Source organism: Pleurodeles waltl, chromosome 9 (genome assembly GCF_031143425.1).
Source record: "Pleurodeles waltl isolate 20211129_DDA chromosome 9, aPleWal1.hap1.20221129, whole genome shotgun sequence".
Classification (NCBI taxonomy): Eukaryota; Metazoa; Chordata; class Amphibia; order Caudata; family Salamandridae; genus Pleurodeles; species Pleurodeles waltl.
In genome coordinates this window covers 457,935,620-457,962,633 of record NC_090448.1, presented here as the reverse complement: position 1 = coordinate 457,962,633, position 27,014 = coordinate 457,935,620, and the positions used below count along the sequence as shown (strand labels likewise).

Below are 27,014 nucleotides of genomic sequence, written 5' to 3'. Positions count from 1 at the left end.
CATGATCCTGGGAATTCCATGGCTTACACGGCACAATCCTTACATCAACTGGGAAACAAAAACCATTTCGTTATCCTCCCATTTTTGTCAACACCACTGCTATCCGGCCGGGGATTACTGGTCCCCAAAAAGTCTCTCAACAGCACCTTCCCAGGTGGGAGGATCCATTAATGTCCTACAGGGAGTTCCCAGACATTATCAGGACTATATCGATGTATTCCAGAAGCCAGAAAGACCTGAATTGCCACCCCACAGAGAATACGACTGTGCCATTCCTTTAGAACCAGACACCGTAGTTCCTTTTGGGCGGATGTACTCCCTCACAGAACCAGAGAAACAAGTTTTAAAGGAGTACCTAGATGAGAATCTACAAAGTGGGTTGATAACTCCCTCCTCTTCACCCGCTGGGGCTCCTCTTTTCTTTGTACCAAAGAAAACCAAAGATCTGCGTCCCTGTATCGATTTCAGAGGGTTAAACAGGATCACTATCAAAGACCGGTATCCGTTACCCCTCATCAAGGACATCTTAGAAGCAGTCAGAGGAGCCAAGAGATTCACCAAACTGGATCTCCGAGGAGCCTATCATCTACTAAGAATCAGAGAAGGTGATGAGTGGAAGACCGCCTTTACAACACCTTTTGGTCACTACGAATATAGAGTAATGCCCTTCGGACACACTAATGCCCCGTCCATCTTTCAAAGATTCATGGATTCTATCTTTTCTGATCTTTTGCAACAAACAGTGGTAGTGTATCTTGACGATATCCTAATTTATTCGGTTCATCCAGAGGAACATTCCAAGCACGTTCGCCAAGTCTTAGAGAGACTCCGACAACATCATTTGTTCTGTAAGCCTGAAAAATGCGAGTTTGATCAGATAGAAGTAAAATACTTGGGATACTGTATAGACCAAACCGGAGTTGCCATGGACTCAGACAAGGTACAGGCTATATTGAATTGGCCATCTCCTTCTTCCATCAAGGAGACTCAATGTTTTCTGGGACTAGCCAACTTCTACTGACAGTTCATAGTAGACTTTGCCCAGAGAACCAGTTTCATTACTCAAACCCTCAAACCAATGGACAAACGGAACGACTCAATCAGGGTCTCGAACAGTACTTACGTAGCTTCTGTAACGCTACACAAAGTAATTGGGCTTCCTACTTACCGCTTGCAGAATTTTCCTATAATAACTCTCTACACAGTGCCTCTAAAGTCTCTTCTTTCTATGGCTCTTATGGTTTCCATCCCAGGGCCTTCCCAACTCCCCTGAGAGACAACTCCAATCTTCCCGCCATCTCCTCCTTCGTTCGACAGCTACGGGGTATACAACGAATTATCCATTCCAACCTTGTGTCCACCAAGTCCCGCATGAAGAAGATAGCAGATAGGAGACGCTGTGCGGCTCCTCTATATCAGGTCCATGATAAGGTCTGGCTCTCCTCTAGATTCTTACCTCTCCGACTCACCCAAAACAAATTCAAACCCCGCTTTTATGGTCCCTTTCTCATTCTCAAGAAAATCAACCCAGTGTCTATGCGTCTTCGCCTACCCCGGACATGGAAGATCCACCCAGTATTCCATGTCTCACAACTGAAACCTTACCGTCCTGATCTTTTTCATAGGCAGTTGCCCTGTCCCCCTCCTCTGTTGGTTGACAATGTGCCTGAGTATGAAGTGCAGGAAGTCTGTGACTCTCGGTTTTTCCATGGTCACCTCCAATACCTTATTCATTGGAAGGGTTACCCTTTGAGTGAGTGTTCCTGGGAGGATGCCTCTTCAGTCCATGCTCCTCTTTTGATCCGCCGCTTTTTTCGGCTCTTCCCTCACAAACCCGGGGCCTCGGGGGGGGGGCATACTGTCATGCTGCGGCGCTCGCCGCAGCCGCGGGCTCAGGTTGCCGCGGCACGTTAATTCTGCCGCGGCCGGCGCCCGGGTCGCGGTAGACGCCGCGGCGGACGCCCAGGTCGCGGGGGTTGCCGCGGCTCCGGCGAGAGCCATGGAGGCTCCAGGGAGCCGGTCTGGGGGCCGCGGCGCTCGCCGCCTCCCTTCTTTCAAATTCTGCCATAAAGGCAGACGCAGCAGAGCCTGAAACCCCGAGGGGGTTTCAGGCATGGCCGCACACAGCGCATCATGCGCTTAACATTTATTTTTCCTGCATGTCATTCCTGCCCACCACTTACCGATGTTCCTAGGACAAACCGAACCCTTACACTTGGGGTTCTTTATACTCGCCTTTTTCTCTTCCCAGCATGCTTACCACTTCCTCTCTGCCCAGCATGCATTGTTAAACACATATACCTAATTCTTTATTGTTTTCTTTTTCCCAATCCAAGATGGTGGTGTTCTACTTCCTGTTTTCTATTTCCTGTCCAGGGGTATATAAGGGGATTCCAACTGCTTGTCCATTGCGTTGCAACACTTCTTGGTGGTAGTCACGCTCCTATTTGATTTCCTTCTGCGAATCTTGTCTGTTCCTGATCTGCCTTGTTTTCCTGCCTTCCTGATCTACGGTCCTAATACCCTGGTGTCCTCCTTTTCGTTTCAGGGAGTTCCTGTGGAGGTTTTTTACCCTACTGGGGTTTTTCCTCTGGGACTCCTTCTGGAGGGTACGGACTGTAGTGGTTCGCTCATACCAAACAGCACCGTGGCTACCGGAAGGGGTCGCCCCTACCTCGGCCAGAGCAGAACCCGTTGGAACAAGGACCGTTCCCCTACACCTCTCAGCTGCGACGGTAAGACCATTGAAAACCGCGACAGTAGGTCACAGGGTTGAATAGTTATTGGTGGTGGCAAACTATACCAAAGAAGTGAGGGTGTTGAAGCATCACGCATGGAGATACAAGCAGACGAGCAATGACAGCACCTGCCTAATTCATCAGCTTCGAGTGGTGATTGGTACAGTGAAGCATTCCTGTGCAACAATTAAGAACCACTCTGGGGCTTTATTACTTAGCCCAGTCACATAGACGTAGTTGCACATTTTTAGATGGTGAAACAAAAGTCGAACTCAGCCAACTGAAGTATGTTTCCAAATCCTGAACCTTTCCTGAGCACGCCAGGACTTTCAAAATAACACCTGCAAGTTAATGCATATTGGTTCCTTATGTTTGAAAGAGCAACTTCTTAGAAAGTACAGGGAAGATTTAAGAGCCCTTAGCGCCTCTTAGCACAACAGTAGCATCATTTTTTAATGCTTATGTGTCCCAACGAGGCCAAAATCGATGCACCAAATTTACAAAGTAGTGCAATGCATGCATTCCACCACTTTGTGACCCTTTGCGCTACATTATGCCTGCACCAGGCATAATGTATGCAAAAGGGGTGTTCCCCCACTTGGGGGGCCGAAAAAATGGCGCAAAGAAATCTAAGAGATTTCTTTCCGTCACTTTTTTTCAGCACTTTTAACACCGACTCAGAGCAGGCATTAAAAGGAGCCACACCATTATTTACAATGGGCCTCTGGGAGGTTTGCAGGATTAGCATCAACATTTTTTAGGCTAATCGTACAAAGTTCTGAACTAGTGTCAAAAATGTTGACACTGGTTCCCTAACTACCGCCATGGTGTGCAGTATCTTAGATACGGCACACACATGGTGGCATTGGAGGGGTGGGGGGCTGCACTGGGTGCAGCATCACTTTCCTTAAATCAGGCCCTAAGTTTTTTTTCTTGTATTAAACAATGACACATTTGGAAGAATGGCTTAGTAATAACTTCATTAGCATACATTAGACCAGGGTACTTAGTATGAAGAGGTACCTAGGTGAAAGATAGTTGATGCTTGCTTTCCTACAAGTATAATGGTAAAAGCAAACATACAAATACCAGAATGGTAAGTTACCAAAATAGAACTATAAAATCTACTTGCATTGTGACATCATCTGGCAACTTATGAGTTTGGTGTGAATCATACAGTTAAGCATGATTCCATTTTATGTCTGGCTTGACAACAGAGTCGTCTGCTGACCTTATGTGACCAACAGTTAGTAGAGTGCTAAATTGGGCAGACATTATGTGGTTCCTCAACAAAAAAAGTAATTTTGCAGTCTGACTAGCTTTTGAGGGGTTTTCCCTCACCTAACAAGACTGCTGTGTTCATAAATAATTGCGTAGCAGCTTGTTTCATCTTGTGCCTGCAAACATGTATACACGGTTTGAGGATGCAGCCAACCAGACAGCTGCTGTCTGGTCTGCTGAATACATCTTGGGACATTCAGAAAGTTGACCTTGAATGCATTCTGCCCATTGCTTGCCACTGGTTCTGTGGTTTGTAACTCACATTTGCTTGCTTTCCATTTGCTGGCTGTATTTGTTTTAGGCCGGCCAGCTTGAGTTCAGCCATTCCCTTGCCAAAATCTTATTCACAGAATCCTCCACTCTATGACGCTGCATTGTAAGCCACTGAATTCAATTTCATTGCAGTCTACAACAATATTCTCTACAACACTCTACGCCAATGCACTCTACACCAGTCCACTCTACTCAATGCCACTCCAATGCACGGCACTCACTGCCACTCCACAATACTCTAGTCTTCTCTATTTCACTCTATGCCACTCTTCTAGCCATGCTGAACAGCAGCCACGCTGGTGCACAACATGGTTAAAACACATTCATAAAGCCAATACCTCTTGCATAGGCGAGACCTACAGGCTTTGCCAATGCTTGTATTTTAGTACTGCTATTATAGTAAACGTTGTTGAATAGTCTGTTTTTACTTTCTAGCAGATCTAGTTTAGGCTTCAGAAAAAGAAGGGTCTCAAGAGTATCAGGCCTTGAAAAATCATAAAAAATTTAACATACATGAAGCTCTGGTGACTTAAATAAACCACTCTACCTAAATGTAATGCTTGTGACCCATAAACTGGTTTCAAATTATGTAATCCTCTGCAAATATTTTAATTCACCAAACCGCCATTTTGTTCATTATCAGAGGGGGGAAGAGAGAGAGAGAGAAAGAGAGGGAGGGAAGGAAGGAGGGGGTAAGAGAGAGAGTGAGGGAAGGGGGAGAGAGAGAGAGAGGGAGGGAGGGAAGGAGGGAGAGAGAGAGATAGAGAGAGTGTGTGAGTGTGAGTGTAAGGGGGTTCCTGTGTGAGTGCAGGTTGTGAATGCACTGGTGCTTGTAAAGGGTGCATGCAGGAGATGCCTGATGAAAGTTTGTTCAGGGGCTGCCTTTAAAGAGTCATTGCAGGTGGTGCCAGAGTTCAGGGTGTGTGCAGTGGAAGTCTTGGGAGTGTGTGTGTGTGGGGGGGGGTTGGAGCAAAGGATGCATGCATGTTCTGAGGGTAAGTACAGGGGGATGCCATTGGAGGTCAGTACAGGGGATGTCTGTAAGGAGGAAAAGGGAGAGTAGGGGAGTGGCGGGCAGGGGTTGAGCATAGGGCATGCCAATGTGCGAGAGCAGGAGAGGTTCACTTGTCGGGTGAGCGATAAGCCTGTTTGTCTGCAAGGATAGGGATATCAGTTTATGCAGGCTATGAGTGCAAGAGGGTTCCTGTGGGGGTGCAGGGGATGAATAAGACAATGACTATGGGGGGGTGCACTTAAATGCCTGATGTGGATGTCTGTAGTTGGCAAGTGCACAGGGTCAGCCTTGTGACGCCTGTAGGATGTTAGTGCAGGTTGTGTGTATGTGAGTGCAGGGGGTTACTTGAGCAAGTGCATTGGACTAAGTGAAAGGGTGGCTGCAAAGGGATGAGTGCAAGGGGTGCTTGAATGTGTACCTGTGTGCCTGAGTGCAGTGGGTGCCTGTATGAAGGCAGGGGGAGCTTGTGTGAGTGTGCAGCAGGAAGGATGTGATTTCAGGGAGTATCACATTTAATCAATGCTTGTTAATTTGATGAGCTGCAGGACATGCAGCTTGGTGTTGCTTATGCTAAATGAGCTTCTAAAATCCCCCCATAAAACTGTGGAAAATATTCAGGCAGTTAAAACACATTTTTGGGCATCTTCTTTAAGAACAAAGGTCCAGGAGTGGAACCCCTGTGTGGTTGCCACTTTTCCCTCTAAAGCCAGCCTAAATCTGGGTAACCTGCAAAGTAGCCTTGCTGTTGCGACCTGGAGGAAAAAAAAGGAAGAACTTACCAACCTGTCACAGTACTGTCAAGTAGTGGGATTGTGTCTCACACAAGAAGTTATCAGTTCTCCAAGGAAAGTCTTCAGCTGACTGAAAGGACCTGTGGGAGGAAAAAATGCAGGACAGAGTCTGTCCAGGAGCCTCAAGGTCAGCTCAACTGCTGTGGAGAAAGCAAGAACATCACCTGGTTTGAGAAACTGCTCCATTGCCTTCATAGAGAAAGGTTAGCCTGTATCACCTCTGACGCATCGCATGCCTGCAGGTTACCCGTTTCCACCATGCTTCAGACCCAGGGGTCAAAGAGGCTGTCCGTCTTCAGAACCATGGCAAATAATCCAGCTCAAGTGGTTGGAAGATGTCGACCTGATTCTGAACTATTCTTTCATCCCTTCCAGTTCAAGAAATACTGTAGGTTGAAGCCACGGTAATGTCTAATTCTGATCTGGCCAATAGCCAGTGGCAAATGGTGTTAAGATTTCTTGCCGAGGGTTCCCCTGCCATCAAAACTTTTTGTCCAAGACCAGTAGATCCCAATATACCGATAAAGGTACCTTTCAAGGGAACAGACCCATTCTCTTCTATCCATCCCCATGCAAAGTCTAAACACCAGAGAAAATGAAAATCCATTCATCATCCCGCATCATGCCGCACACTCAAGAAAACCTAAAGACTATTAGATGGTTGGCTACTACTTGATGGGGGACTTCTATTTTGAATCACACCTTTTACTCAACCTAAAAACAGTCTTTGGAACTGCATCCAGTGTGTGTCCTAGCAAGATTGCTACATCTCTGTTCTGCTTAATAGATCTCACAACAGGAACTTTCTTGAAGGTCCTCGAGCCAACTGAAACTAAGCCCCACTGGAGAAAACGGGCCTTAGTACTATGTAGGTAGGAAGATATATGGGGTTATAACTCATCCATAAAAGGTGCTATCACCTTCTGGCATTTGTGTGTCTTCACTTTAAATTAACTATTTACATATCTGTTACTTATAGTTATTGTACTTTTCAAACAAGCTCTGATTGCGATTTGGTATCCTATTTAGAGTACATCAGTATTGATCCTAGGATATCAGTTGTGAACAATGCCAATTGGATGCTTATACTGGGTTGACACTGCGTTTTCTTCTCCTCACATTATTATCATCGATCTGCAAGTGATGCATCGTAAAGACAAAGAAAGGCCCGATGGGCCATTTATAATTGGGACAAACCGTGGTCTGATACTGGAACTTTTTTTCCCCTAATAACAGAGTTTGGAAAGTGTTTTTATGCTTTCAATGTAGAGTGCACAGCAACCCCATGTATTTCACTTTTGCAGTTTCAACTGAAGAAGAACTTTAGACAAACACATAATTAAATCGATGCACCTACACCACTTATAAAACCCCCAGAACTGTGGATAAATCAGTTTTAAATAGGCCTCGGAGAGTGTTTATTTATTTTATGGTAAGCCATTTAAAAATACTAAAACCCACCACTCGAAACATACTTACAATATCACAGAAAACGTGTTATCTTAAAATTAATTTTATTCAATTACAAATCCATTCCTAAAGCTCTATAACAGTATTGCGGCAAAATGCTAGCATGCACATCGAGGCAAGCACATTATGTGATCGAGGTATACCACATTAAAGTACTCTCTGTTAAAAAGAAAATCAAGTTTTGGAAAACAGCCTTTGCTTTAGAAAGAAAAAAAAACACACACACAATGGTCTACTAACCAGATCTGTGCCATGTACACACGTACGTTCCCGAGCTCCTGCTCACGCTCCACTGCAAAAGTTTTCAAATTACAGGCTGCTGGAACCTAATGCTGAAAGTACACAGGTGCACTTTAAAGCGTGCGTTTCAGCCGAGCATGTACAGCCATAGGGATGCAACTTCATCGGATCTCTAGAAAAGGAATAAACTATTTCCAAAGCGGCTGCAAAAATTGAGCAATGGAAACACATGGTTTGAACTGCCTGGAAATAACAGCAAATACATAGGAAGCGCCATGCATGCCTCTTTTCAGATGATTTTGCTCTCCAACACCATAGCTTCTACGTGCATGCTGCATGGTGCTGCGTATGATAGGACTTCCGGCGCGTCCGGAAGTGCGTATATGATGCTTCAAACGCAACATTTGCGTTTCTTCACTGTGATAGGATGTATAGGGTAAATAGAGGTGGCGCCGTGCACTCAGCTTTCAGTCTGGTGCAGGAAAAAGGGAAACTCAAAACCGGGAAAAGAAGAATACAAAGAAAGTGATCCATATCAAGTTCCACCCGTCCCCTGGCTGTTAGCCAAGAGTATGTTGCATTCTGGGACATGTAGTTTCGTATATGGACTAAAATTCAAAGCAATCTCAGAAATCACTTCACAAAACCCATTAGTCATGATGCAATATGATGTCAGGTATTGTGCATATCTTGACAATAAGTCTCTCAGGCTCATAGTGTTGTATCAGGTCACTAAAAGATTTTGGAACATATCGTTTTACTACATTAGTGTGCTCCTTCCTCTCTCATCTGCTTATCTGCCAGGCCGTAAATGGAGGTCTTGAAAACAATTGTCAAGTCCATTCATCAAGAACTAGCTTAATTTGAATCTAGGATACATTAATTCAGTTGTTTGGTTGGCTTCAGTGTCTGTTTAATAGACCACCCGTGCATGCTGGTAATGAAAACATGCTGCAGAGAGCAGTCACGACCTAAACAACAATTTCAGATGAGATATCGAAAGTCCATCAAAAATAAATGTAACAATTTCTTAAAAACTACTTTATGTCTTCACAATGATTCAAAGGGAGAGAGAAGCGCTGTCTTTTGGATTTTGTTTGTGAGTTTGATCATAATTGGTTTAGAAGTATAGAAATGCGGCATTGATCATGTATGCTCCTTTTTCAATAACAATGATGTTTAATCATTGTTTTTGAATAATAGAAATAGCATATATATAATAAAGAGCTTGTGAAAATAATCTACAAATAATCCAGAAATCCGCTATAGCTTTACATTCCTGACAAAAACTGTGGTGTATACATGTGACAGAAGTAGCAAATCATTGTAAAACCATCACAAATCATTTAACTTTAATTGCAAAAATGGTACTGCTCAGCAGTAATCCACGAAACATCCTGACGTCATCAGGAACAATCACACCTTGAGAAGTAATCACAGACTCATTTGTAAATCATCCTGAAATCATCAGGCAGAGTTTCTGAACTCTGCTGATGACTTCAAGAGCTTGATGATGTCTGATGATGTGAAAATGACCTCTAAGGTCGTTGGATGATCATCCAGTGGCTCTGGGATGGCTTCTAAAGTAATCATGTTTGACCTGGGCACATAACTCCACTTCAAACACATCCACTCCACTCTATAACCTATGGGTAAAATAAATGGTCTATTTACAACGCTAATAGCTCTAATTCTTTCAAAATCGAGACATACTGTCTTTGCTAATTATACTGTTACTTTTAGACATGGTTGTGCTCATATGTTATACGTATTTACCTAAAGGTGAAAGCCAAACAAAACAACTGAAAACTATTTTGACTTTTCCTCAAGGTCTCTGACCTCGCTCTCCAGCTGACTGACTTATCCCCCACTGCACCCAGGATCAAGGAGTTCTCATACTTTTATGTAAACACTTCAACGGCTGATTGTGGATAAACCTCAAAAGGGCACTCCTCCACAGCCCAAACTGCAGCGTACACAGTCCACAAGCCGCAGGGTGTAGGCCACATTCACATCGTAATCACTACTTCGCGCTTGTCCCGCTCGTAGCTCTGTTCCGCTGCGTCGCTGCTCAGGCTCCACCCACTGACGTTCTTCGCGCACACCCTCAGCTAGCCCCTGCGGAGCCAGATCCGCGCCCTGATCTTCACGTGCGCCCAACTTTTCCCTGCCGAATAGTCCGTGTCGTCAGCCAGGCTTTTCACACGGACAAGCGCTTTCTCGCCACCCGTGTGTCCAAGGGCTGTTTCGCTACCAGGCCCATCCTGGAGACGCGCATTGCAGGCCTCTTACTCAACCTAAAGCATCATGTTGAAGAAGCTGACCTTAGAGCAGATCAATGACTGGTTTACCATCGGGAAGAGCGTCTCAAACGTGCAGCTCCTTGGAACCTTCCCCGTGGTTAAAAAGGAGGAGGAGGCTGCGGTTTCCGGACGGTCCTCTCCGTATGATAGCGAGAAGACTACCAGCCCTTTACAAAGCGAGTAAGTACGACGCAGAGTTATAGTATGGTGTGTGAAGCCACAGAAAGTGTGAGGGTGTGGCGCTTGACTGCCAAGGTCCAACATGAGTTATAATGGCTGGGTGCTGCTGGTACAAGTGTCTCCTTTTCAGCTGCGGGAGGGCCGTGGTTGCCAGAAAATAGACTTCATGAGGGTTCTCATACATACATGCCAATAGATCCGATTCAGGCAGGAGGCTATAGACTCCCTATTTTTGAAGCAAAAAATTGCTTTATTTTCGATGTCTCCTTACCGAAATTGCTTATGGTTCAGTAGAAGTCATTGGAAGAAATACATTCTCCCGGCTATTTTCCTAAACTCCTAATCTCCCCCGCCCACCATTCCCCTTATAAAATGTTGGCATGAGAGCCCGTTGAGTGCAGTAGAGTACAGTTGGTAGACGGAGCAATCCACCCGAAATGTTATTAAACTCAAAACTGCGGTGTACTTTGTCAATAAGCCGGAAGCTGTTTTTCCAACGTGTTGAGTAAAAAGAGGCAGTATTTCGGGCAGTTCCGAGGGGTGACTGATGACAGGGTCTCTTACTAGTTGCAATATTTCACTGAACCAACATATGTTGTATGTGTCTATAAGGAAGTCAGTCGTTAGTTGCCAAAAAGTGTTGCATAGCAGGCACAAGTTTGGGCCACTCAAAATAAATACCTATCTAGATGCAGCATGCTTGTAGTAAATTGTTCAGAAAGTCATGGAGAATAAAACTGTCTATATTATTGTAAACAGTAACGCCTGCAGAGTCCTGTCAGCTCAGATCCCTACTACCAATAAAAAGCAACAAGCACCATACATCTACTACATCACCTTCTCCCCAAAACAGACAAATAAAATAATGATCTTATATGTAACAAGTTAATACAGCACAACATCTTTAAACTTTTCTAGCACTTTTACCTCACATGACGCAGCCGGTCTTTTGTGCTCTTCACTTCTGGAACAAATAGGATTTGAAGTCCTATTTTCTCCCACGCTACATCTGGGAATACTACAGGTTGTAAGGGTGTCTTGTTAACTTTCTGTTGCTTGTCAGATAACAAACGTTCTGAACACTTATCTATAGCAAACCTCACTCGATTGACAATGACAGGCCACCAGTAATGTTGTTTATTGCGCATGCTGGTTTTGATACACCTAATTGTCCTTGGTGATCTTTAACAATGATGGAATCCGGAGGAACGTGTAAACCACCTCTTACTACAAACCCATTCACTGCAGACAATTCTCCTGCAATTTGAGAGAATGTTTTAATTTTGCCAGAAAGACATATTTTTTCACGACAACCTTGCACAATTTATTCTTTGACTTTTGTCAAGGTTCTGTCCTCTTGACAAGCATCCTTCCAAAGTTTTTCATTCAAATCTGTGCTGAGCTTTTTACCAATAGCGTCTATCATTGTGACATATTCAATGTATTCTATACCACACTTATCATCTAAAGGCATCCGTGACGGGCAATCCGGGTGAACATTTTTCCCATTAGGTACATGTTTTTATAATGAAAGTATATTCTTAAAGCTTCAACACAAATCTGGTCAGCCTAGCAGACAGCTTTTTCCTTATATCACCAGTGTGGCTATGAACTAATGGTTTATAATCTGTATGTAATTCCAATTCACTTCCCCAAACCTACATCTTAAATTTTTGGACAGCCCGTGCACACGCCAGAGTATCACGCCCAATGGTGCTATATTGCTTTTCATACTGTTTAAAGACCTCAAGGCAAACGCTACAGTCTGTTCTTTTCCTGAAACATACTGGCTTAGAATGGTGCCTAACCGTACATGATGGAATCCACTGTGATGACAGAGGTATAACCCTCATGAAATGCATGCAAAGCTAGTGCCATCTCTATTAAATGTTTAACCTTCTTGAATACATCCTGTTTTAATTTAGACCATAGAAACTTTTGACCCTTCCTGAGAAGCGTCATCAATGGTTCAACTGTGTGTGTGTGTGTGTGTGTGTACTTCAGCACAAAACATGCATAGTGTTCTGCTAGGCCCAAGAGTGAGCCTAAACAATTTCTGTCCACGAAATCCTTAGCTCCCTTAAGGTCTTTTATTAACAAAAATTTCAGTTTAATCCCAGCAGCAGATACCGTGTGGCCAAAATACTCCAATTCATTAGTGGCAAATGTACACTTATCTTGCCTAATTGTCATTCTTTGCTGCAGCAGTATTTGAAACACCTTCTACAGGATTTGGTTGTGTTCTTATAGGGTATCAGTAGAGACCAAAATATTATCTTGGAATACCTGCACTCCCCTGAGATTACCGAACAGATTGTCCATGAGACTAGCAGTGGGCGCAAATCCGAATGGTAATCTCAGGTATTTATATGCACCAAATGGCGTAACGAAAGTTGTCCGCTCTAGAGATTCTTTAGAAAATGCCAACTGGTGATAAGCTGATCTTAAGTCTATAATGTAGAACCATTTAGCTCCACCCAAAGTGGCCAGTAGTTCATTAATTTTTGATAAGAGATGATAGTCCACTAGGATGTTGGAGTTGAGAGTTCTCAAATCAACACACAGTCTAATTTTTCCTGAGCTTTTGCGTGCTACAACTATTGGCACAACCCATTAAGATGAATTGCAGACTTCAGTGATCCCCGTACGAGCATGGATTTTCCAGGTTAACTTTCAGTTCTTCTCTGACACTTCACAGTATGAGACGTACCTTGTGTGCAACATGTGTGTGGGCTTTCAATCTGATACAGTGTTCAAAACCTTTCATTGTCCTAACCTTTTCACAGAACACATCACCAAATTCAGTTAACAAATCCCTTATGGGTTCCTTCAAACTGCAGAAATATTCTGATGGCAACTCTTCCACCCTGACTGGATTTTCCAAACCAGGTATTAAATACAGACTCTATCTTGCCACCCTATGAGGTCTTTCCTTTTTATGGCCACGTACACCTTCTTATTCGTTTTTCTTCCAAGACAGCCCACGCTGGTTGCACAATATCCCAACATCCATATCTCTTTCTCTCCAAAAGCCTTAGGATTGAAATCAGAGGGATTTAAGAGCCTGTTTAATTTTTCTTAAAATGTAGTATCCCTCAGAATGGTGATGGGAGACCCTGAGTCAGCCATAACCTGTGAAGGAATATCATCAATGTAAGCTTCACAAGTCAGGCCTTTCACTGGGGTGCACACAGACTTAAATTCTACTGTAAGCACTACCTTATTGAGAAACTCAGTACATGAATCATCCTCCACCTCCCCACTACTTATTCTCAATTGGGTTTTGCCAATCCTGCATGGAATTTGAAAATTCCCCCTTTTTTTTTTTTTTTTTGCGCAGCAGGCATTGTTCACCAATAGCTAGGCATCTTGTGAAATTATTAAGGTGATTTTTAGGCCCATGCTTCTAAAATGTGCCCAGAGGTTTTCTGTTCCCATTCCTGTGTGGTTTTACCTTGGTATTCACAACACCTACAGACTCCGTATGTTGTGCTCCTTCAGCTTACACAACATTGACTGATGACTGCATTAAGTATTTTTGAAGAAATAGGAGAACGTTTTATGCTTTTGGCAAGGTTAATGACCTCCATGAAAGTAGGATTGCGGCTGCTGAACAGCCTTTCTTGTATTTTTCTGGACGAACAACGAAAGAAAAATTGGTCTCGAATGTATGTGTCTGCATTTGGGTCGAGATCCTAAGAGCAGCAATGTACTGCTCCGCTCTTTTGTCAGTGGATTATTTGCATGAGAAGTTGCCTTTTGCTTTAAAGCATAATGCTGGATTCCTCTGAAAATTGTTTGTGCAACCTTTCTACTGGCTCATTATATACATTCCAGTGTGCACCTTCTGGGGGGGCCGGAACAATTGGTGAGTTGTCAAATATTTGCTTCTCAGTTTGACCTAAACAACCAAATAACAGTGCAAATTTGTGCTTGGGGCCGTAACTGCTAGCATGTATTGCCACCGAGTGATTTTCAGAGTCTAAACCACTGTGATAATTTCACAGCGGGTTGCGGCAGAAATGGGGGGAGGAGCGGGGGCAGTTGCATAATCTGTTGATTTTTAGTCATGACTAACCAAGATACCATAAAGTAAATAAACAGTTTTAAGAATTACAAAATACCTTTGACCATTGAGAAGTGTTGACAAGCATCCGGAAAATTATCAGAGAATGAGATAAATAAGAAAACATCATAAAACGAAGCCTCACATGGCGTTGTATGCTGTTTTGATAATTGTCACAGCTTGAAGTGGCACTATGTAGTATTCTATTATGACAGGAAAATGGAGATGAAGCCCAAACCAGTATGCCCCCCACCCACGGTGTTACACCAATGAAAAGAATCTGTATGTGTGTAGAGAAGATTGATGTAGCAGCGGAGGGCACTAGAAGTTCTTGAGCAACAGCTCGAGCAATGCGGCCAAAGCAAGGCAATAACTGAACATAGCAGCAGAGGGCATGAGAAAATCTCAAGTGGTATCTTGAGCAATTCGGCCAAAGCAGGGCATGCACGCAAGTCTGCCAAAATGCTAAAAGCGTCTCAGTCACCGGCAACACGCTGCACCTTTGGAGAGGAGCAACACCAGGCTGTACAAATGCAGTGCGTTTTCCAGCTGTGGAAAATTGATTGGGCAGCCGGCAGTACTAGAATCAGCAAAAAGTCACCAAGGCGGCAAAAGACATGAGGCAGGACATCAGTGGGCGAAACAGGATTCCTTGTCGCCAAATGTAGTAATTTGCTTAGAGACAGACATGGAGGATAAGACTATCTTTATTCCGTGTAGAGGATTGCCCATGGCGTGCAGAGTCCAGTCACCTCAGATCCTCCTACAGTACCTGAACTACTGCTGTAATCCTTACTCACAGTCACCACACAAGTGAACCAATTGAAAGTCAACACAATACATAATAAAGCAAGAGCATGCATGCTATAAAGGAACACTACTATTAAAGCAACAAGCAGCGTAAACCTACTACAGTGCACCGCTGATTAAATGTTCATACATAATTATCGTAGTAAACTAAAGAATACAGACTCCATTCTAGCAAGACCATGAAGATTCATCAGCCCTCAGCTAAAAGATATTTAGTAAAGAGAGCTCTGCAGAACAGGCAATCATCAAAATAGTGCCTTGGAATGTTGCTATTCTTGCTCAGAAGCATGGGAACTCCAGAAGGTTGTAAATTATTAACTAGTCACCCAGTCTTTATTTTTTTTTAAATCTTTTGGGTTTAACTTCTTCCTTAATGAAGGGTGTACAGCCTTTAGTTTTCCAGTTGTAAGAGGATCACGATACCGATTGGGTGGCTTACAATCTGGGTGCCAATTGACTTGGATTGTAAAATCAGAGAAATCACTGGCGACCATCAAGATATCCCGCCATTGTTAATGATTTTTAGAACAGGAAAGCAAATCATTTTTTATATCTACTGCGGGGCACAAGGCACGCCGCTGAATCACAAACATTGAACTCCTTGATGTTAGACATATGCTACATTATAATAGGGGTGACAAGAACAGACCGGTGCTAGTGGAATCTGATGTTTTTAATACCACTTTTGAACCAGCTAGTGATTGTAGGGCCATCTTGAGAGAAGATGATGGGTTATTTCTTCGATAGTGCACAAATATTTTAAAACTGCTTTTGTGTTGGCCATTAGCCAGCCCTTTTAATTCTAACACATGGTTTGCATGCCTACAATGCCATGACTAAATCAGATCTGTTGAGTTGTTATAATTTTAATAGTGGCTTTCACAGAAGTATATTCAACTATATATTGTTGTCCCAGCCTAGCTGGAACATTACTGATGACATGGTAATTGACCAAAGCACCGAAACTGTGTATTATCTCCTAATTCTTAAGTTATCACGACATGGGTTCATGCCCCCATCAAATTGCTTTGATAGTTGCAAAAACTTTTCTATGAAATATCTGAAGAAGTCTCAAGAAGGGCCAGATAGTTAGGTAATACTGTATTGCTAATAAATTAATTGATTACACAACAGTGGCTATAAATCACTTAGAACTACACCAATGCAATGTTGGACTGGCCTTTTGGGCTATGTAACACTACCAGGTTGAAAGGACACTGTGCAGGATGTGCTTTGTTGGCCCTGTCACAGTCCCAGGAACTAAACAGAAAATAAAATGACATACTAAACTGCCCTTTCCAGGCTGGCCCATCTGTAAGTGCTATAATACCCAAATTTCAGTCTAACACTGCACTAATGTATAAAATTACCAATGGCACTTATTTTTTTGTTTAAATGTTTACATTTTACATGCTTATGCAGATACAGCGTGTATACTTCACAAGAGTATTGGAACTCTGTTCCTGCATACTGTGGTTAGACATATTATAACATTACGTTGTTGAAAATGTATCTTGTAGCACATTAGCGCATAACACTATATAGTAATGGCTTTAGTTTGCTGGTGAAAAAAAAAAAGACCATAGATAAAATTAATGGAACTATGCCTGTTCCCATTGTGTAAATAATTTGAGTGGGACAAGTCATGCAGTGTGGTTGATGGAGGAACACAGAGGGGGTGATGTGTTTATCAATTTGCATAGAGGTGCACTCAAATCTCATGAGGGCAAGGTAGGCCCACAAACGCATCAAACTATCACCACAATGATACGTTTTAAGGCTGGCGTATATAGGTAAGGATGGGTGCGTTTAAGGTGTGAGTGTCATCTTTGATAGAGCCTCTGAAGGAGGAAGTACCTTTTCCCACAGTGACGTAGTAGGGTGCTTAAGGAGGCCACTGGTTGCAGCGTACAGTACACAGGACGCCACTTGCTGCTCATAGCCACTGGTTCTGATTGAGCCCAGCGAGTCACTGTGGTGAGCCTTTTGAGCCAACACGGGCAGCAATGTCGCCTTCCATTGCATTGCTATTGACCACCTAGGGATGAGTAGAGCCAAATCTAGAAATGTGTTCACTGCTCCTCAGGCCTTTGGGTGTCTGTAGAGCCCCAGAATCTAGCATTTGAGTTTATTCAACTCGTAGTGGCCAGTGGCTTTTGAAAGTGTAGTGCAGAGTGCGTCCTGTAAGGCAGTTGGGCAGTCCTAAAATACAATTGAAGTCCTCAGGAGTAGAGCATCATGATCAGCCAGGAAAGGCTGAGGGGTATATTCTGTTGTTTCACTCTGTGGTCGGGTAAGCTGGGTGGAGTATGTTATGCTGGAAGTACAGTAACATAGTGTTATCGGAGAGAGAGGTCGTTCCCACTCCTTCTTGAAGGTGGGTCCTATGCCGTCCTTCCATTAATCAAGGAGCTCAGCAAAGGGAAGCTGCGTTCGATCTCCTGGATAGTTTGGGCCACCCCAGATCAGTCCCCTACCTGCTCTGATCATGTATAGTTTCCTGGTTAGGGGGTGTAAAGGTGGTTCTGTTAGTAACCCCCAGGTGTATTCCAGCTTCGAAGTGAGGTGCTCACAAGTCAAAAACTGATCCATAGGAGGGGCATTGTTCCGTCAACGAGGCAAAGGATATCTGCGCACCCTCATGAAACAGGTCTCCTGTACAGGTGATCCCAATGTTTTTCCCATGCCACTATTGCATCACCCTTTGTGGCCTGCCGGAAACGTATGCTTGCAAGGGGAATTTCTGGTGCCATTGTTTTGAGAGTATCCTTTAGGGCCCTACGGTAGCTGTCATAGTCAATGGCACCAGTTTGTTAGAAGTTGAAGGCACATCTGATTTGGAGATGAAGAGTATTCAGATGGCGTCCTGTGCAGTCCGCCTACCACCATGCCCAACTTCAGGTAGGCAACTGCCAGCTACCCAGCAAGTGGCCATTGGAATTGTGCCACTAAATAGTAGTGCTCGAAGTCTGGGGCCCCAGCTCTCTTTGGTCTGTGAGGTACTTCAATGTAGAAAGTGTGACTGTATGCCGTCCTTTATTCCAGATTAATTTCCCTAGCATGGCGTCCAGTGTGTGGAAAAGTCTCTTTGGTACAGAAATTGGCAAATTATTAGAGAAATGATTGAGTAGTCTCTGCAGCACCACCTTTTTGGCCAGTGCACCACAGCCTTGCACTGTTGGTGGAAGAGAACGCCAGAACATGATTTGTGTTTGAAAGGAGGATAAAGTCCTCATTAAGGTCCCACCCAGTAAGTCTTTACTAGAATGGTATATGTTGATGCTGAGGTAACGGAAGATTGAAGCGATCCATGTCACTAGGCCATCATCCACCGTTCTGTTCTGCATGGGGCACCTGGGATGTAATGGGAACAGGTGTGATTTTGCTTAGTTAACCCCCAGCCCTGACATTAGCTTGAAAGTACACAGGATGTGTGTCCCAAAAAAAAAAAAAAATCAGGACAATATCTGCGGAAATGGATACAATTTGCCTCTACCAGGAGATTGGTTTACTAGAGATAGTAAATTAGCTGAGATGCTACTGGTGTACTTAAAGTGACTCCTGAGGTGAAATGATAGAAATATGGAATAGCTGTGAAGACCTGCTGAGTAAGAAGGCAGCAAAGTGGGAACATTGTAGATGGTATCACCTACTTGGGTAGTAAATTCTAGAGCCAGCCTCCACTACTGCCTTTTGGCACATTATTCTAAACGGTAGCAAAATATAAATACCAGAAGCAGAGATGAATATTACTGAAGATTGCTGAGCAACAATGCTAATGTCCAGCAAAGTAACGAATGCTGTAGCAGTTTGTCTCTTGCAAAAGTTTTGCAGATGGAGCACGCTCTCTTTAGAGAGAGAGAGAGAGAGAGTGTGTGTGTGCGCGCGCATGTGTGCATGCAAGACGGCTGAGGGCCTTGAGTATTAATATTCTAAATAGTGATGCTATGTGACAGTGTGTGCAAGATCGCCATATTTTGGCTGCAGGTTGAGAAGTCCTGTTAACAAAAATAACAAACACTACAGAGCAGAATCTACTGTTATCTAGTCTGGAGGACCGGTGTAGTGATTAGCATTGGGAAGCCATTCAGCCTTAGATGGAACACGCTTGGAAGGAAAGTGGAAGCATAATCGCAGCCAGTTGCTTGTTTTATGTCTCTAATAGTAGCATTGCTAGTGTTTTGAAGTGCTGAGATGAAGGGCTGCACATGAGCTCTCCTACAGAGAATCATTGGCGACGGGAGGTACTAAGAGAAGCTGGGATTTGGGCGAGGCAGACACAAGACTGATTGCTAAAGTTGATGTACCGGAGCACCATTATCAGACTGCAAGGCTAAAATCTTTCAGAGGTATCCTTAGATAGTTGCTTGGCTTGGCAAACAATATTTAGGACAATTACTAATAGTTCAGCAAAAACAATAAATAGATAGGGTGTGTATGTGTGTGTGTGTATATATATATATATATCAGAGTAGTATAGAAAGTAGGGATGTAAAATGCTTAGAGCTTTCCTAATGTTCCTTTTGTTTTACATAGTGGCTGCTGACATAACCATCAATATGATACAATAGATTTATGTGCTGATAGTACTTTTCAATAAAAGCTTATTTATTATACACTATCAGCTGTGTGTGCTTACGTTTTCCAGAGGCCAGGTGAGGGTCGGCAAAAACATATATTTTTGTGTAATAAGGGTTTCTTTGGCAGGGATGTCTGACCCATAACACTCTGAATCTCCATCAGCCTATGTCTCCATAGAGAAGAGTGAGACCTATCTGCGCGTTCTCCTATTCACTAAAAATGATGTGCATGTATTATCTCCTTGGACTGAGATGTAACTAGATATCCCCCTCAAAAAAACTAGGAGGTCCATTAAGAAGTCTCTTGAGAAGAGTCATTTATTAGACAATCGAGGGTTGGGGCCCCTGGTCCTGATAAAATACCAGCTCATTTGTTCTTGATGGAGCATATTTTAAAGGACAGATCCGTTAGTGACTGTCCTGGCTTACAGCAAAGATTCTCTCTTTGTTTAAGGGTGTCAAATATGCACTAATATTTTATTGCCCAGTTAGTCTGTAATATAACACACAAGCATTGTTTGCATGTGCACTGTATAAACGAGTAGGCTGAAACCAATAACATCTTAACATACTACCAGTCAGGTATTCAGAAAAAGAACTGACACCATAGACCATGTGTAAAGGGTCTAATTTTTAAATAATATGTTCCACTTAGGAAAGAGTCATAATATTTGATGTTTGTGGGCATTCGGTCTGCATTCAGCAATTTCCCTTGCACACTTTGGGCACACAGATTTTGACAGGATTGTTTAGGGACTTGGAAACCACAAAACCTTTCCTTGCCAACAAAGGTGTTCATCAAAGCTGCTCCTTGGGCTCCCTGTTGTTCATTTGGGATATTAACCATGTGGTACCGGCTTTGAGCGCATGTATTGGTAATGTCCTCATGCTGGGAAGTACCCAGATCACCACTTGTATTTTCTGATTGTAGACCCACTGGTGTAGAATACAATCACTTTTTGATAAGTTCATTAAGTTCTGAAAGAGTTAGTTATTAACACTTATATAACTACGTTAATGATGTTCAGAGAACATTAATGTATCGGGAATAATTGTAAACTGATAGCCACCCTCACCCCCTAAACAGCTGTGTATAGCTAGGGTTTGGGGTAATAGTTGAAATAAAGTGGAAAACCCATATACCAAGGTCGATCACAGCTGTGTGTTTTGTGAGGGAGAATGGCAGGCACCTGATGTTTCCTGCCTTTGAGGAGCGTTGCCAAAATGACTCTCTCTGGGGTAGGAATGTGGGGTTATACTGATGTTAGACAACTGCCAACATGCAAAAAAATGTTTGTTTTTTTTAACCCGCCTACCGATATTACTCTATAGCATGTCTGCAGCTCCAGTGTACATGGTCCCTACAACACTTGAGGTAAAATCACCTTTTAAACTTTGGGTACAGGAGAAACTGCTTTAAAGTGTGAAATAGGGTAAGTTGTCTATATGTTTCCTGATTCTTAATTTTGCTTTTGAGCTAGAGCCTGAGCTGGATGAATTACACCCAGTAGTGGCCAAATGTTTGTATTTTAAGGTTGGGATTGGGATAGTACAGTTGAATAGTGTTTTTTTTTTGAAATTTTTTTTTTAACTTCTAACTAGGGAGCTTTGGAGAAGATATATATATATATATATATTTATATATATATTTTAGTTATAGTTTAGTCAAAAAATGATGCCCTGTCCTTTAGCCAGGTGTTGTGCAGACGCCCAACCCACATTCTCACCCTTATTCCATGTTTAATTGTAGGAGGTACAAGTGGTTATAGTTTTCACTAAACTAGAACCAGTGTGTTTTTTTTATTTTTTTAATTATTTTTATTTATTTATTAATTTTTAATGTTCGCTCATGCCTTATTCAAACGCTTAACTATATCTTCACTTTAACCCTTTTTCAATGATTTTTTTTTTTTTTTTTTTTATCATAGTTTATTTTGGACCAAACCTTGAAATGCAGCCAGTCCATTCTGCACATGGCCTTAGGCAAGGCTTTGTGTTATATATATATATATATATATATATATATATATATGTATGTGTATATATATTTTTTTCCCCCTCTTCTTCAGGTACCACCAAAGTACTCTTGTGACACTCGTCTCACAAACTTCCTGCCCATCGTACCAAGATAATGTGCAGTGCAATCTTTCTCAGTGAAGCTTCATTGGGGAGGATTGCATGGTGACATGTGTTGGAAACATGTGAGACGAGTACAGCAAGAGTGCTGTTGAACATCACAGGATGGCTGCACTTTTGTCCTGAGAGAGTACTGCAGTGCCTGCAGCACAATTTTATTTCTTAATTTAAGTTAATGGGGATGGGCTTCTGAATCCCCTCTCCAAGAGCCAGGGGGTCAGTGTCTCCATACCCTGCCCCTTTATGACCTGTTGAAAACACATTTACAGGACACAGTGACCAAGTCCTGTGATGTTACTGCAACACACTCTTGAGTTGTTCTTGCTGGTCAATCATATCTCAAGGTACTTCAGTGTGGTCCCCGGTACCACAGTACCCCATGAAAGGAAAGGGTCCCTCAGCCAATGGGATTTGAGTATGTTTTTAATTTTCAGTGTGGTCCCCGGTACCACAATACCCCATGGAAGGAAAGGGTCCCTCAGCCAATGGGATTTGAGTATGTTTTTAATTTTCTGTACCACCGGAGCCCTGTGGGACATAACGTCTGTCTAGCTATCACTAACTTTTTCAGGCGATTAACACCTTCATGACCGACCACCTCTTTCAATGCTAATTTCTCAAAGTAATGAAATGATTAACACTAAATAACCCAAAACACACCTTGAGTAAGTTCTAACTTCTGTCAAATTTGAGGTAATTCTGTTCTACCTTTTTTATATTTCAGAGAACAAAGTTGTTCTTATCAGAATTAAAATGGGAAATCACAGTTTTAAGTGAGACCTGCCTTAAAGATATATGCTCACATACATAGTAATACTGTAATTGGGTTGAAGAGAAGATGAGTCACACTTCCATTGTATACTATCTGAATGGTAAAATGGCTACAGCCGCTGTTTAGAGATTTTGGTACCCTGAATTTGAGATTGTTCTGTTATATCAACCCATAATTTTTTTTATTTTTTATTGTTTGTATATGACATTTTCTGATTTGTATTACTATATTTTAAGCTGCATTGGTTGTAATCAAAACAAACATTGATTGTCTGCTTAGTATGCAGGGTCTCAGTGCTGCTCGAGTACACCAGAGAACTGATTCAACTTTGGCAGTTAACATATTTACTAAGGCTCAGCATTTCTCTTTGGTACTCATTTGTCAGAAGTCCGTTTACTATGCTGAAGCACCAGAGTGCTATGCTTGATGAATGTTAACTATTTTATTATCTCTGTATGCCTTCCTCAGTAGAGTTATTCATACGGTGATATTAGCTGGCTTGATACTAGTATTCATACTGCCATTGTATGTGAACAAGTATGGTCATGGCAGTTTCTAAACTACCTATAATATATACTTGAAGACCGCTGTGCAATAAACCACAGAGTGGAGGTCTGTAAAACAGTATTGCTAGGCCCCATTATTATGAATGCTTGAAGTGTAAATACCCTTTGCCATACTAGAAAACATGTTTCTCTGGATGTAATTTTCTGTTGAGATACACATGGATACTGCCTTGTTTGTACGGCTCCGTTACTCATATTTCTCATTATTTACAGCATCCTTGTTATGCCAGGAACCTAATTGCACTGCTATGTAATCAATTTTCAGTATTGGCATCATTGCAGTCCACATTCTGTCAAACTGAGTTGCCACTCATCTATCCTCACCCTTCTACTCACAGGGCTTGAGGCCACAAAGGATACTGCTACCCTGTGAGTTATGACTTCTGTCAGTAGTGTATGATTCCAGAAAAATCCAGCTGAGGTTTCTTAATGGGTTCTACATTATATTCCTTAGATTTAAGCACTTGGGGAAAAATTTGTCTCCTGTTTCCAATGTCATAATTGCCCTGGTGACTTTCGTCAGACTACATGGCTGTGCCTGGCGAGGTCTGCTGGCCTCTCTTATTGAGGGTGTTAGGTTGGCCTTTAGACCGAGACCCAAGACCTGTTTTCCTTTTAACAGCTGACACTGAGATGAACAGATATGAGTGCTCCATCACGCATAAGTATGTTATCGGCCAAGTGTGACATTGCTAGAGAATGGAGAAGGGAGCCTCCTCCAATGCTTGATAATTGGGCCCAGAGATGAATAGCTGCATGATACTGAATGTCGGTTCTCAATGCCCATGGTTGGCGCCATAACAAGATATCAGGGGACTGACAAGAGTCAAGTGGCATCAGTCTGGGTGCAAAGGGTGGTGACGGCACCATCAGGGGCACATTCATTGTTTAGTAAACTTCGAGGTGAGAGATTAGGTATAGATGGCCAAGTCGGGGTCAAAAACTGTTTTTGTTTGCCCGTTGTTTCTTACAATGTGATCACCATAACTAATAATTGTTCTGATGCAAACTGAGAACTTGAGATAAAAGTGAATATGGATATCCTCAGGATGTCAAGAAATGCAATTTACTTGGTTTTATTAAAAAATAATGTGTTTGATTACTAGTCAGAGAGAGATATGAGAATATTTCAATTAGAATATAGCTGCTACTCAGAAGGATGTATCATTGGTGTCATTAGTGCAGGCCTGTACTATGTGAAGGATGTAAGAATGCTTATGGACGTGGCTCGCTGGTAATCTTTGAAGAATATCAGATCTTCCAGTAGTGTATGGCTGATGACTTTTGAGGTGCTGTTGGCAGTCAGTGTGTTTAGCTTTTCCCCTACAAGTTCTGACAGCTCACTTTGTGTTTTAATCAAGGCCATGTCTGAAGACTCACTGTGTATGTATACCATTGGAGGGCCTTGCTCTCAAAACAGTGGTGCAGCAATCATTCTGAAGTGGAATCCTCTTATACACTTTTAAACTTGACTGCCTCCTTTCACTTTCCCAAATATTTGGGTGCATTAATGGTCCAGGGTGTCTATTTACTGTAGAAAACTTAGCCCAGTGACATATTTTCAGCTAGCCCCCTCATCCCCCCCACCCCAGCTCGCATCAACACACACTCGCAGAACACTGACCTTCCCTGTCCACCATATCATTAGTGCAACCAGCTGAGTTCATGAAGAAGCACTAGTAGCAATTTTAAAGAGCCTCATCTGTCCAATCCCCCTTCTGTCTCCCCTCCTCCCCCAAAGACACTCACCTTGTACTCTGGGATTCTGACGCTAGCATGACATTACGTGTTCTGCAGAAGTGACTTGATGCTGCTTGGCTGTGCCTGGTCCAAGTACACCAAACCCAAAGCCACTCCCAGATCTCCTGTGTGTGTATGTGTGTGTGTATGTATGTGTGTGTGTGTGTGTGTGTGCACACAAAGAGTGGGCATGTGTAGCGAAGATCCCTTCAAGCACAGGGCATGTGTGAAATGCAGTGAGCTTGAAGAGAATAGCTGGCTCATCAGCAAAGAGAAGACTATACTGCACATATGCTGAAGACCACATATTTGAGCATGCACCAAACAACTCCATACTCGTGCTCTAGAGAAGCACTTGAGCTGGTGAAAGTCTAGCAGCATTTAAAATAGTACCTAATGCAGTCGCTGCTGTTGGAGGAACAGGAAGTAGACTACTGTGTCTCTAGCATTTGTTTGTTTAATGCAGTGAGTTCTATACTCTAGCCCACTCTTTCGGTTGACTTGTCCTTACAGTTGGACATGGCTGCCATTTTAGGTAAAGGAAATCAACAGTGTGTTAATGCTGCATTGTATCAACCATGTTCATGCTGCCGCATGGATCATGGCAGCCGATTAGATGGCAGTCAGAGCATGGGGCTGCGTTGTGGCCGTGCACGATTGGAGATGTGGCACCATAAGATGCGGAGGCCTGAGCGGACATTGGCGAGCACCACAGGCTGTGGCCGAGGCCCTAAGGAGGTGAGCAGAGACAGGACGCCTCCATCCCGCACCCGATGGTTACCACATGGAGGTCCTGCACTACCTACCTAAACGCTCAGATGGAAGAGAGGGACGTGCTTCGTGCAGCGGGGAGTCCCCCCCCCGCCCCCATCACGAGAATCGACCAGTGGAACCAGCAGGAGGGCACTTGAATGTGAATGGGGATTACATACGTGAGGCACGCTGACCAGGGAGGACCACTATACCTGCTACACACAACATGAGGTAGGGCTTGATCTCCTCTCAACTACCTCCTCCATACCTATACTTAATGAGAGAAGCCCAACTTTTGTAGGTCAGGAGGCTGGGGTTTGGCCTGACAAAGTGCTTCTCATTGCCTGTGTCATACACTGCGACCCTCTTTAGCGTTACCCTGCACTACTTAATCACCTGGCCCGACGAGGTGCCTCAGGGGGCGGGTACTCGGGCTGCTCTCCTGCTCAAGTTATTGGTTGCATAAACCTTTTACCAGGATACGCGCTGTCTCTGGGCCCCCTGTTACTACTCTTGCATCTGAGCTCCTGCCACCCCAAATACTTTAGGGGCCCTGCTTGAGTGGACTGCAACCCATCACGAATACTGCACTGTGAGGGCTGATGTCTACCTGTTACTTGCCCTGTTGGCTGGCAGCTTCCAAGTGCACACTTCTTGTGGCCTGAACCTGGTGGTCCCTTTCCATTTGCTTGGCACCATTAGCCCTCCCAGGTTATTTCAAGATGGCCAAAGGAAAGACCGGAAAAAGAGGAGAGGGTCTCCACATGCGCAGCTCCGCTGTCCCGTTGCAGATGGAGGTGGAGCTCCTCTTGCAAGAACACACCAAAAATGTTTCAGAACTCTTGACAGCGGTCAGTAGCTTTAAGGCCACCGTGGAACCTAAGCTTGACTTGCTGATGATTGCTGTCAGATTCTTGAGAGAGGATCATAAAAAGCTAAAGGACAGGGTGCAGGATGCAGAAAAGGAACTAGCCACAATTTGCCCTTCTGTAACAGACCAACAACAACAATTGAGACACTACAGAAAGAAATGGCACTCTTGCGAGCCAGAGCAGATAATTCCGAAGGCCGGTCACAGAGAAATAACATCAGAGTGGTGGGCCTTCCTAAATGGGTGAAAGGCCTGAGCATGGATTTGTATCTGGAGACATGGCTGACATAGGAGGTGTTGGGAGGAAAGGTCTCCAAATTCTTCTTGATCTATGGGGTGCCTATGGTGCCTGGTCGTCCCCCTTTACCTGGTGCACTGCCGAGGCCGGTGGTGGTGGTGAAGCTTTTCAATTTCAGAGATCGGTACAAT

The 27,014-nt window shown here is 43.3% G+C and overlaps 1 protein-coding gene across 1 annotated transcript in view; it reads left to right on the top strand.

The window, feature by feature from the left end:
• The first annotated feature begins 9,964 nt into the window (after positions 1-9,964).
• The window catches only part of TDRD9 (tudor domain containing 9), a 2,107,755-nt gene continuing 2,090,705 nt past the window's right edge, over positions 9,965-27,014 (top strand). The window contains exon 1 of the mRNA XM_069207577.1: positions 9,965-10,291. Within this exon, the coding sequence (XP_069063678.1) occupies positions 10,116-10,291 (176 nt within the window). The 5' untranslated portion in view covers positions 9,965-10,115. The remainder of the gene's footprint in view (positions 10,292-27,014) is intronic.